General features: G+C 49.2%; 1 protein-coding gene across 1 annotated transcript in view; it reads left to right on the top strand.

The window, feature by feature from the left end:
* Pebp4 (phosphatidylethanolamine binding protein 4) overlaps positions 1-13,193 on the top strand; it is a 194,687-nt gene that overhangs the window by 98,695 nt on the left and 82,799 nt on the right. Inside the window, exon 5 of the mRNA XM_058580428.1 lies at positions 5,833-5,931. Within this exon, the coding sequence (XP_058436411.1) occupies positions 5,833-5,931 (99 nt within the window). The remainder of the gene's footprint in view (positions 1-5,832; positions 5,932-13,193) is intronic.

Genomic DNA, 13,193 nt, shown 5'->3' with positions numbered 1-13,193 from the left:
GGTCAGACACGCAGGCTGACCTTCACCTCATGTCCTAAATGCACCAAATAGATGTCAGAATCATCAAGCTCTGCCTCTTGGTTTTTTAGCAACAAGCCAGAGGGAGAAGGACTTAGCTGAAGTCCCCCACGTGGCAGTGCTACAAGCATTCATCCCTGGCGTGCCTGGCATTTAACTCGGAGTGCGTGACTCTCCTGACCATCTCTGACCTGGGCAGGAACATGTGTGGCAAGCATGAGATGTGCTGGGGCAATGCCATTGTTGGTTTGGTGGTTCTGTCGTACTGGGGTTGGACCCAGGGCCTCGGGTGTCCTAGGCAAGCCCCAGAGCAATTCTATTGTTGAAAGTGTTGGCTGTGGGTCCTTCTCTCTCGGCTGTACCTACAGGACGAGCTGCCATGGTCAGGAACAAGTTCCACGTTCTGGGAGCCTGGCCAGTGCCCTCTTCCCTACTCTATTTTAGCTTGTCCACTCCAGAGAGTGGGTGGGATCCTGAGTCAGACTTCATATGGCCGACCGAAGGTCCAGCACTGTGTGTGTGTATGTGTGTGTGTGTGTATGTGTGTGGTGCTCGGTTCAAACCCAGGGCCTTACCTCTGTCAGACATGCTCTCTGGCACTGAGCCACATCCTCAGCCCACAGTCCAGCTCTGGAATACCTGTTTCCCAATTTCTGTGGTGAACAACAACCCCTTGACGTATACTCCTGCCCAGTATTTGCTAGATTGATTGTTGGCAATCAGGGTCATGAAATGAGCGGGACCCAGCTCCTCAGTCCACTAAGACAGAAGATCTGCAAGACCATCAGCGCACTAGCTCTTTCTTTCCTGCTGAGTCTTTGAAGAGGTCTGTTATGAGGTTGCTTAGCAGTGAGGTGATTGTACTAGCCTCTCTCCTGTTACTATAACAGAATACCCAAGGCTGGATATATTATATAGAAAAGAGGTTTGTTTAGCTCATGATTCTGGAGGGTCAAGGGTATGACTCTAACCTGTGCTTGGCTTTGGTTAGGGCCTCATGGTGGATGGCATCACAATGGCAGGAACATATGGGAGTAAGAAATCGCATGGTGAGACAGGAAGATAGAGAGCAGCTGGGGACTAACTGGGGTCTGCTGAGAAGTACAAGAACTACATTAATCCCTTCCAAGGGCTTAAGGACTCCCTGCAGGCTCTGTCTCTTTAAGGTCCCACCACCACACTGAGGACCAACCCTCCAACACATGGGCCCTTGGACAAATCACATCTAGGCCACCGTAGTAATCGAGGATGGACGTCAGGATATGACCACCTCAGAGAAGGCCATGCAGAGGACTCATGAGTCCACTCTTGACTCACTGAAGAGACTCAGCAGTGTTGGACAGCTGCAGGTGGGCAGTGGGGCGGGGCGTGATGGATCAGAGATGAGGACCAATGAGGAGGAGTGCCCTGGGCATTGTCTGAACAGAATGATGAGGGTTCTGGGATCTCCCACAGTACCCTTTTTAAAAGTATAAATCTTTTCTTCTCAGCATAAAGGCAATGTGTTATAGTGCAGACACACTGGAAAAGGCAAAAGTAAGGTTCGTGAGGTTCATGAGGTTCTTTCTCCTTCCCACGGAGGACATATATGGGCACGGCAGATGATTTTGATCTTCCCTTCTTTTTAAAGACAATGAGATCATGGAGCACAAAGGGTTTTCATAACCCACCGTGTGGTTCCATGTCCTTAAAAATTCCAGACATAAACATTTAAAATATATATTAATTTTATAGGCAAAGATAGGATTTAATTTTATTTTATTTGCATGACCTTCATTACTAGTGAAATTGAACATTTGCTCGTATGTTTATCAATCGTTGGTATTTCTCGTTTTACGAATTCTTTGGATGTTGCTTGTCTATTTTTTCCACTGGGTCATCGGTCTTTTTCTTATTCATTTAAAAAGTACTTATGTATTAAGAATCCAAACACTTTTTTCACATATCTTGCAAATATTTACCCCAAGTTTATTGTCTTTGAATTTCATTTGGCTTTTTTCTCCATATACAAGATTCAAAATTCTATCTAGTTAGATTATATCAATCTCTTCCTTCATGCCATTTACTGCTGACAATTTGGTATGTAGTTTTCCAGACATTTTCTATGCATATGCAAATATATCTATAAATATATATATAGAGGGAGATAGTTATATATGTAAAGTTTCCCTGCACATTTGAGATGTCATATCCACTCTTCTGCAACTTGCTTATTTCATGCACTAGCATATTACAGACATTTCCCCTATTAGTATATAAAGATCTAATTCCAACTGTATTCCCTTGAATGAATTCAATATTATGTTCTTTAAGCCAGTTTTTAAACATTGTTTTTCATGTACACATTTAAGTATGGAAGTTTTCTGGGGTTTGAAAGAAACAGAAACCTAAGTTTAGTTATTCCGTGCAGTGAGTCAATAGTCCCAATGGCATTTATAAAACAATCTGTCCTTTCCCTCTTACTTGAAATAACTTTGTCTTATATTAAATATCATATATAAAATGGTAATTATCATATATTAAATATATATACTGAAATTTTGAGTTTTTCTCAATATTTTTCTTTCTTCTTTTATTTATTCCTCAATCAATGCCACATTTTTCTAGTTATTATAGCTTTAAAATATATTTTAATACCTATAAAATCAATTCCATTCCCTGTCTCATCTTTTTCAGTATTACCTTTTTCAATATTACCAATTTTTCCTTTTATTTGCTTATTTTTTTGCATTTAATTATGGGCTTTGGAATCATTTCTGAAATTCCCAAAACATCTAACTTGGGATTTAGATTGCGAATGTGTTCAATTAATAAAGTTTTATTGACACTTTTACCAAACATTTCAGTTTAAAAGCAGAGTGCGGGGTGGGGATGTGGCTCAAGCGGTAGCACGCTCGCCTGGCATGCGTGCAGCCCGGGTTCGATCCTCAGCACCACATACAGACAAAGATGTTGTGTCTGCCAAATATTAAAAAAAAATATTAAAATTAAAAAATAAATAAATAAATAAAATAAAAGCAGAGTGCGTATCTCTCCATCTACTCAATTTTTCTTCTTATGTTCACCAGTAACATTTTGTTTTCTTTATATCATGCTTATTTTGAGATTTTTTTTTGCATTTTTTATTACAAAATTACATTGTAAATGGGATTTTTTATATATATGTTTTATGACTTATTAAGATAGAGGAAGCATTGGTTTTGTGTACATTTGGTAACAGCTGACTTTACTGAATATTATTCTAGCTGTTTTCAGTTTTTTCATGAATTCCTTATATTGACAACCATGTAATTTGCAAAAACAAAATTGGGGAAAAGGAAGGATAGATGGTTTGATTCCTTCTTCTACTGTATTTATACTCTTTTTCTTTTTATTGTTTATTGTTTGAGCTAAAACAAATTCTGGGTTGAATCAAAGATACAGTTTTCTCCTTTGGGGAGTCCACAGAGATCAGACACACATCCTAATATTTTCTTCTCCTTTTCTTTCTCTTCCAAGTTCTTACAAATCTTCTCAGGTTTATCTTCACATTCTCTGATTTAATTTACTTTGGCATCTAATATGTGGCTCCTTGTCCTTTTGGATTTTAACATTCAACGATCAGCATTTGCATCCCTAGACTCTGGAAAGCTGCCAGTGATCCCAATGGTCACAGCCAATGTTCTTTCTGGGTCATTACCCCCAACTGTCATGGCGGCCGTATTGACACCACCTCCCCCCCATCCTTGAACCCAGGACTCCAGGCTCCCCTGGGTTCCCTCCGGACTCTCTTCCCCTCCCCACCCCTTCAGTTCTCCCTCCACAAGTTCTCTCTGAAGGAGGCTGTCCATCCCCAGGTCCAGTGCCTGTTTGCCAAGTCTAGAGAGAGCTCCAACCTCATCACTCCATTGAAAGGACACCTGCCTGTGTGTTCCAACACCAAACCCACAGGCTCGGCTTCTCCAGCTTTCTACTCCTGGTGTCCAGATGCCCCAGGTCCTAGCCGTTCCCCAGATGTCCCCTAGGCATCCCCATGCCACTCCCTTTGCCGACAGAGGGCTTATCCTGACCTTTACCTGCTCATCCTTCAAGATCAAGCTCAGAGACAACCCTGGGCAGCCCTCTGGATTCCTGAGGTCCAGAGGTCCGGGCTCCCTCCCTGCGGTTCCCTCTGTACTTGGGCACCTGGAACAAGGTAGAGAAGTTGCATAGGTGTCCATCCAGGTCAAAAGGAGGGCCAGCAATCGCTGGTCATCCATCTCCTTGCCCTCTCCTCCCCCTACCCCCCCACTCACAAGTCTAAGCCCCCACCCAGGTTCAATCCCGCCTGCATTGTGCACGCTGCACCTGACCAGCCACACGGCACCCGACCCTGCCGAGCCGGACTGCCCAGGGGCCCAGCTCCATGCCTGTAGTGTATTCCTTCTCTCACTTTCTGAAACGACTACTTAATGCTTCTTCTCTATCCCTCAGTGTCCTACAACCCTTTCCCTGATGCCCTTGCCTCTAATTCATTGAAAACTAGAAGCAATTGAGAGACAAACGTCCTCGCCCCGACCACACCTTCCAACTCTGTTGCCTCAGAACCGTGCCCCCTGCTCCTCCCAGAGACCAGGCCCTGCCCTTTGCTCTGTTCCTGTCCCCTCCCACCTTCCTCTGGCCTTGGCCTGGCGACAGCTGTCTTCTTCCTCTCTGCCATGGGCACCTGCTCTCCTGCAGATCATTTCCTTGGGCTTACAAACATTCTGACTACCATCCGCCGCTGTAAAGAAGCCTCCTGGCTCTTCCTTCCTCTCCAGGCCCAGCCCCACTGCGTCCCACCGTCCCACACCCAAGTTCCCTCTCCCGGCTCACCTCGGCCTCCTGCGAGCCTCAGTCCTTCCTCCTCCGCGAAGCTTGTCTCGCCAACATAACGGTGATCTCCACGCTGTCACATCCGCGCCCTCCTCCTGCTCTACGTCTCAGCCCCCTTCAGCCGGGCTGGCCCCTTTCTCCTTCTAGAAACACCTTCCGTGTGGGCTCCCATGACACCTGCTCTCCAGGTGCCCACACGTCTAAAAAGGAAAATCAAGGCCCAGCGTTGCCCTGCCCAGAACCCTCCTGGGGTTCTGCTGTACTTCCAGTCGACTCCCACTCTGACCCAAGCCCAAAACCTGCTGGGCCTGGCCCCTGGCACCCGCCACCCCACCCTGTCGTCCTCTACGGCTGGCTGCAGTGACCTTCTTTCTGTTCCCACCCGAATACCTGGAACAGCTCCTGCCTCATCCCGGAGGCCCGTTTCCACTTGTCCCACCCAATTTCACCTTCATCTCAGCTGGACACCTTCTTACCTGTTTATTTTTATTATCTGTGTCTTAGAATAAAAGCTCCCTGGAAGCGTGGAGCATACCATCCTCGCTCCCCTGGCCTCCTGGCACCTGGAGTAGTGTCTGTCGGGGACAGAGAGGGTGTGCGGCTGAAGCTGGTTGGAGGGTGGAATGAAGGTGTCTGTTGACTTGCTCCAACGGTACCAGAAGCTCCCGGAGGGTGGGTGCCCTGCTTGAGGTTCCGCTGTTTCTTGCAAGATGCTGGGGACCTCCTTATAAATAGGCCTCCTTGGACTTATTTCTTCATCAAGGGAAAGCCAACAGGCTCCGGGGTCTACTTCATAACCTGTATTTCTCTGAGAATAAACACAATGAGGGGGATGTCATGAGACCAAGGACCAAGTGGGGAGGAGGGCTAAGGGCTGGCCAGCCCTCGTCAGCTGGAATGGGGGTAAGGGAGCCCCCCCCCCCCCGGATTCTCAACAACCTGGCCCTGGTGCTACATCACCTTCTGGTGTGTGTGTTACAGGGTGCAACGTACACCTTGATGATGGTGGATCCCGATGCTCCCAGCAGGTCAGAGCCCACCAAGAGATACTGGAGACATTGGCTGGTGACAGATATCAAGGTAAGCAGGCCAAGAGGCACTTTGGGACCTGTTTGGAAGACCATCATTCTGTGCAGACTCTCCTTTAGAGGGGGATGAGGTCAAGTGAGGATGGTCATGTCAGATGGCCCTGAACACTCAGCTGTCAGCTTCTCCCAAGTTCACAGTGATTTAAAAAGAAGTCCAAGGACCAGCAAGGGCTGCACCAGGACACTGAGTTCTCAGCACAGAGCAGGAGAAAGCCCCGATATCTAGAGTTTGTTGATTTTTGTGGCCTAGGTAGTCCCACCACGGGCAATTTCAAGTCACCAGTGATTTAAGAACCAACTCACAAAACGTCTGAGAAACACGATGGTTGGCGCCAGCACATCAGTGGATCTGGGGGCCCTGGTGCGATTCCTGAAATGCAGCTGGCAGTCCTGGCAGTGGGGGGGGGGTGTGCGGGGGTCCTCCTGCTGGGCAAGGGGCGTGGAGAAGCGGGGTGACTACCCTTTCTTGTGCAGAAACAAACAACACCTTCTTCGTCATCCCATCTGATGGTGAAGGAGCCTGGCTCGCCCTTTCCAGGGCAGGTCTCAGGGACACAGATTTGGTGGGCTTTTGAGGGGCTTCTGGGGAGGGGGAGGCTCCATTGCCAAGCAAGCCTTTAATACTCTGGGTTAAATGGAATGAACCCCATTCCTCACCCGATGGCCTTCTAGAATTTCTATTGTCCTCATATACACAACAGTCATCCCTTGGTGCCCTCGGGGGTTGGGGTACCAGGACCCCCCCACCATAGGTACCCAAATCTACAGGTGCTCAAGTCCTGTATATAAAATGGTGTAGGATTTGCATCGAGCCTATGCAATCCTCCAATAGACTTTAAATAATTTCTACATGATTTATAATACCTGATGCAACATATATGCTATGCCAGTAGCTGTTATACTGTATTGTTTAAGGAATAATGACAAGAAAACAGTCGATGTGTTTGGATTCAATTACGTGTGTGTGTGTGTGTGTATGCAGATAGTGATCAATATAGATAGATACATTTTCAATTCTCAGTTGAATCTGAGGAAAAGGAACCCACGGGTACAGAGGACCAGCTGTATATCATATGCATTTATTTCTCAACCTCATGAAATCACAAAATCTTTTGTTCACAAGCGCCTGGCCATGTCATGTGGGGCATGCCACAGTAGCCTATGGTGTTCACAAATCTACGCCTGGGAATCCTGCGGATGGCTTTTGAGAAGAGTATGTGATGTCCTCAAACCCTGTAAGGTCGTGGGAGCCCAGGGCTAGGAAGCCTAAGTTTGGATCCAGTTTGGTCTCGGCTGACTACCAGCTCTGTGACCTTGGGAGCCCGTCTGGTGTCCTGGCTTTGTCTGTGATGCAGGAGTCATGGTATTGATTTCATGGGGTCATTGTGATGATGGCTGAGATGGCCCCCTGAGAGCACACTGGAAAATGCAGAAAAAACCCACAGACCACAAGGGCTTGTGTTTTCTGCCGCAGCTAAGGACAGAGGAAGGGGCATCCGTATAACTAAGTATTGACTCCTGAGCAAGACACCAGAGTGGGGACCAGGAGTGGGCAGTTAGCCTGGCAACCAACCCCAGCCCCGCAACCAGGCCGCTTCCTAGGAAGCTCAGGGGGCAGCCCTCCTTGGGGGCAGACTGACTGCTGCCCAAAGGGCTCCCTCAAGGACTCCCCAGTAGCAGCTTCTTGGGCAGGGACCAGCTGCCTCCCAACGCCCTTCCCTGGCCAGGTGTTCCTCTCTGGAAACACTGCAGGGGGGCAGCTGGGGTAGGGCCGTGCCGCGGGGATGGTGGGGAGCAGAGGACTCAAAAAGGGAAGCTCTCCCCGTCTAGAGCACTGCTGTTTTCTGGATGCTGGTGACGATGGCAAAGGGTGGTGGCTCGAGAGCAGCACACGCTTCAAAGGTCAAGTTCACTGCCTGCACACTCAGGCGCACGGGGCTTCCTGCAAGAGGGTTCCACTCCATGATTCTGAGGCTAGAGTGCGCACGCAGCCTCGGACGGCATGGTTTCAGAGCCGAGGGGCCTTGGGAGCATGTCACGGCCTCTCTTCAAAGCCCTAAGCCCCCCTCCCACCCCGCACTCCCCTCACCCCAGTCCTCACTCGGGACACGTTTCTCACAGGAGCCTGTGCCACAGATGTGCTTAGCCCCAGCAGCTCAGTTTAGAGGCAAAGCAGGTGGCAGGTGACAGGTGGCAGCTGTCAGGCAAGACTGCTAAGCCGCAGAGCTTAACCAGGGCCACCTGCCCGGGTGCAGCCCTCGACTTCCCGATGGGCCAGCTGGAGGAGGCTCTGGTTTCAGTCACATTTTCACCCACTTTCCCTCGTCTGGGTGCCCAGCAGGAAGCAGCAGTCCTCCCGGCTGTGTCCACTTGACCCTGCCCCCCTGCCCCCGAATTCCGCCAGCCACAAAGACGTTATAAGCCAAACCCGCTGAGGTCCCGGGTCCTGGACCTTGGCCACAGGAAGCCAGGGCTCTGATCAAATCTGGGAGCACTTCCTCTGCGCTGGTGCTCTCCACGGCCCAGTGGGTCTCAATAGCATGCACTCAGTGTGCCGGCAGCTGGTAACCTGCGGCTTCCCGGGCCCTTCGCTGCCAACACGGCCTCCAGGGTGAACCAGCAGTGTGGAGGAAGGCGAGGCGTGGGTGCTGGGAGGCTGTGGCTGTGGGCAACAGTGCCTGTGGTGGACCCATCCTCCAGTGAAAAGCACGTTGAAACTTGCCAGGGTCTCCACCACTTTGTAAAGTAGCATTGCCCATCTGATGGATGGGGAAGCAAAGGCTGGAGGGCCGGATGATGCAGGCTTTCAACGGGGGGCTGCAGAGGTGGGTCTTGGGTGCATGCCCCAGACTCCACACCACGCATGCCTGACGTGCAGGGTGGGGTTGCAACACATCTCTGCCAGCCTCCCTCCATAAGTTGGGAAAATCATCTCTGCAGCCCCTTCCCCCCCCCCCCCCGAGATCCCTCCCAGGGCTCTCTGACTGACTGCTTGGTAGGTAGAAGCTACCCAGAGAGTGCCCCCAGGGTAAATAAAGCACACCTCGTCAGTGTTTTGAACCCCGGGGAAACTACACCCCACCCACCATCATTCCCCAAACTGTCTCATCAGGAAAGCATGTGGTGACCTCCCTGCAGAGTGACAACAGCCCTGGGAGTCCCCAGGCCACAGAGGCAGACTTGGTGGAATCTGGGCTGGCCTTGAGATTGGGGGATGGAGTCTAATTAGATGGTGGACCAGACCATGCCCAAAACATCTGTAGCCCCCCAGCTCACCCCAAAGAGAAGCTGGCAGGGTGTAGACTAGAGTTAGGATAACTTCTATTCCTACAGGCAACTTAGATGAAAACCAGGAGTTAGAGAGATGCCCAGCAGTAGGGACCAGGCATTCGCATGGTAACTTTTGTTCACTAGTTCAACAAATAAATACATTGAACAGTATTCAAGGTAGCGTAGTGGTTAAGAGCAATGACTCTCAAGCCAAACTTCTGTGGTTCAAATCCCAAATCCACCATTATTAGCTTTGTGATCTTAGGTTAGTTGCTCGACTTCTCTGTTTCACTATACTCCCTTGTAAAATGGAGACAGTAATAGTCTCTACTTCACACTGTCGGTGTGAAGCTTAACTGAGTTATTTTAGAGAAAGTGCTTAGGACAATACCCAGAACACATAGCCAGCCCTATACAATTTTTATTATCATTGCTCTAAGTCAAATACCTCTAGAGGTCTGGGTCATAAACACAAAATAGAAGAAGGCATTGTTCCTGCACAGTGGTAGTAATATGAGAACCCAGGGGCAGACATGGAGTGGAACTTCCTATATCTGTGGGTTCCCATTGGCTCAGGAACAGGACTAGAAGGCAGTACCCAAAACTAGCCAGACCAGGGACTCATGTCTACCGCCTGGTGTCCTTCCTGGCCTCTCTTGGAAACTGTCCCACAGAGTAGAAGAGCCTTGGACAGATAAGGTCTCCTTGCCGCTACCCCAGCCCTGTGTCCCCTGCCTTCCCTCAAAGCTGCTTTTCAGTCCTGATCGACTCTGATTAATAATCCTCATGCGGAAGCTTCATTAAGATATCAATTAATTTGCATCCGTTCATTTCAGGAGAAACACGGACTGGTTCCCCTTCTGTTTGTGTCTGAGATGAGTGCTCAGGGCTTTCCATGTAGAGACTGTCATTAGACTCTTTATTGTTAATGGGAATATCGAGCACAAGAAGATGGTGCATTAATACTTTCCACAAAGAATGTCATGATTGGTGACAAAGAACACGAGGAACAATTAAGGAGACAAGAGTACCTTTTTTTTTTTTCCTTCCAAAAAAGAAAATCTTCCTAGAAACCGTCAATGATTCTAAAATTTGCCCTGAATATCTTTTTTGTTTTAAGAAAGAAAAGGAGCCGGCAAGTTCCTGTTTCTCTTTCATTCAGTGCCCTCAACCTTTGGCAGCTGTAAATGCAACCAATTCCGGGGCCAATTGAAAGGACCTCTAAGGGGTCATTATTCTGTCTACTTTTCTATAGGGTTGAATTTTTCCATAATTGGAGTTGGATTTTTTTTTCAAGGACCTCTAAGTGCGTTTGGTGAATAAGATAAAGGTGGGGGGGACCCAATAAACAGGGCGATGATGATAGCTCCCTGCTTTCTTGAAATGTGGTCAGTGTGTGCCAGCATCCTTGTGTGTGAGTGACAGGTCCCACTCCTGAGTGATTTCAGTCAAGTCGCTTGACTTCTCTGAGACTGTGGCTTCTGCTCTGGAAAACGGACACAAATCCTTACTCCCCAGGGCACAGATGAGCAAAGGAAATTATATAAGCGAAGGAAGGCTTCCTCAAGAGGTACGTTAGCCTGATTCTTAATCAATCCAGCAGCGAATCCTGTAGAAATCTAGATATGTATAAATAATTATGGAATGTAATTTTTTTATATATACTCAGAACCCCACTAATGATAGCAAACAGAATAAATGATGTTTACAGGACCACAAGTGAGCCAAAGAGCCCCGGCTTTTCAGGGTCGTGGCCCTGCCTGGGGAGGGTTCACTTTACGTAACTGGAAAGCCCAGTTATGTCCCTGAGAGCATGCATGTTTAGATCCAGGGCCATTGAGAGTGTTGCCTGTTGGGGTCAGAAACCAGGTTTGTTCCCCCCACCCCCCGGGGTGGGAGGAGCCGGAGCCTGGACTTCAGGGTCTGCCTCTTTCTTCTGGCCGGGAGTCTCTAAGCCTCCGTTTCTTCACCACTGCGAGGGGTGTGATGTCTATTTTCAGGTGTTCAGGCTCCTGACACATAATGGTAGGGACTCTCTCCCCCAACACCCCAACCTTGAGATCTGACCACAGCAGATAGCTAGCTACTGAAGAGTTAGCCAAGTCCCTTAGAACACTGGACTCAGGTTTTGCAAAGTTGAACTTCCAGACAGGGCCCTTTTGTCTTTCAAGTCTGGAAGGATCGGGGCCCAGCCTGGAGGGCCCAGCTTGAGCTAGGCCAGCTGGGTGGAGGAGGCCAGTCCATCTTGTCCTTCAGCCTCTGGGGACCACCCTGTGACTTGCTGGATCAGGCCCCCTGGGGTCGTCCCTGACAACAGCCATGACCGGGGGGGCTGGGTGGCAGGGGACGGTCAGGCCTCAGCTGGCCTGTCACAGCCGGGGCTGTGGCCCCTTCTTCTTTTATTTGGAACACAAGCCAGCAGCACCCCTCACCATCTCCTTATCACCACCGTCCCCAGCCGCTGTCATTGTCCTACCCCAGGGATGCCTTCGATTCCATTCAAAATGATTTAAATAAAATGTTGCTACAAAGTGGAATATTATCTTTTGATGAATGTTTTTAAAGCCCTTTAGGTTTTCATGGTAATTTGTGGTGTAAAATTATTTGGAGATAAGAGCCAAATTAGCTCTCCTAGGCTGAGGTCGCCGTGTCCTGTTATCCATGTGAGCAGTGTTTAAATATAATCAGTCCTTAGACTAATGCAGCATAATTGTTCATTTGAAATAGCTTTTTTTTTTTTACTCCATTCAATGAGTCATTAAAATATTCAAGGGATAATGCAGTGAATTGGAAATGAATTTATCATATTATCCCATACATACTGTAGCGCTTCAGGTAACTAAGGAGAAAGGCGGGGAGGGGGAGAGGATGTGGATGTCCCGCCCCTGGGGAGGGAAGGAGCTCGCACAGGATGGCGGTGAACAGGGCTTTTAGTGGGTCTGTGGCCAGGCAGAGAGGCCGACGGGAGGGAGAGGAAGACAGAATGCTGCTCTTCAAGGAGCTCGCTCTCTCTCTCTCTCTCTCTCTCTCTCTCTCTCTCTCTCTCTCCACTCTGAGAATCTGTGCTCCACCACAGCTCCGCTGTTAACTTATTTTTATCAAATATGTGTTTATATCAGAAAGTCGTTATGGAAACCAATTCTGCCATCCAGGAGAATTCCTGGATCAGGCAGAAAATTCTCGCAACGCCCCCCGCCACACACACACACACACACACACACACACACACAGCATTGCACAGCCTTGCTCACCCAACTCTGCACTCGCTCTGACCTGATGGCAGGGGTGGTGGGCACCCTGGCTCCCCTCCAGGGGCAGAGCTGTGAGATGGATGCGCCTGAGGCCAGCAGACCCCCATCCACCCCATCCTACAAGGAGGAGCCAGGGCTTGCTGCTGGCCCCTGGGAGTCATCACCCACCCTCTGGCAGAGGCTCTCAGGAAAGGACAGGGCTGAGGGTGGGAGGAAAGGCCACGGCAGAATCTTTGAAGCACAGTGATCCTCCCTTCGTCTCAGGAAAGTTCTGTCCCTGTGCATGGTTGGTGCCGTGCCCTGGGCACACTATTTGAAGAGGGCTGGGGACCAACCCGAGGACAGTAGACAGAACTGTGAGGTTCTTTAGAAACCACATCAGGTCAGCAACCACAAAAGAGGAGGAGGGCCAGCCTCAGGAAGCCAGAGGACTAGCAGTGGAGACCTCACTGAGAAGCAGGAAGGTCCTGCTGCCCCCACAGGGCAGCATAAGGACCCATAGGTAAAATGTGACAGGCTGCAATCTGACTCCTTATCAGGAAGAACTTTCTTAAGAATTGAACTGCCTGATGACGAGCACATACCCTGCAGAGCAAGTCCCTCTTCACTGAAAGTAATTATCTGTGGGGGGGTCCAGGAAATGTGCTCCCCAGGTGGAGGCTGGTGCAGGGGACCAGTCAGATGTGCCCCTTGGCACCTCCAAACAATGTCTTTTTTTTTTTTTTAAGAGAGA

This window comes from Marmota monax, unplaced genomic scaffold (genome assembly GCF_021218885.2).
Source record: "Marmota monax isolate L192 unplaced genomic scaffold, Marmota_monax_Labrador192_F-V1.1 WCK01_AAM20220418_F8-fsc00040, whole genome shotgun sequence".
Lineage (NCBI taxonomy): Eukaryota > Metazoa > Chordata > Mammalia > Rodentia > Sciuridae > Marmota > Marmota monax.
Note: the sequence above shows the minus strand (reverse complement) of the source record. Positions and strands in the feature narration are given on the sequence as shown.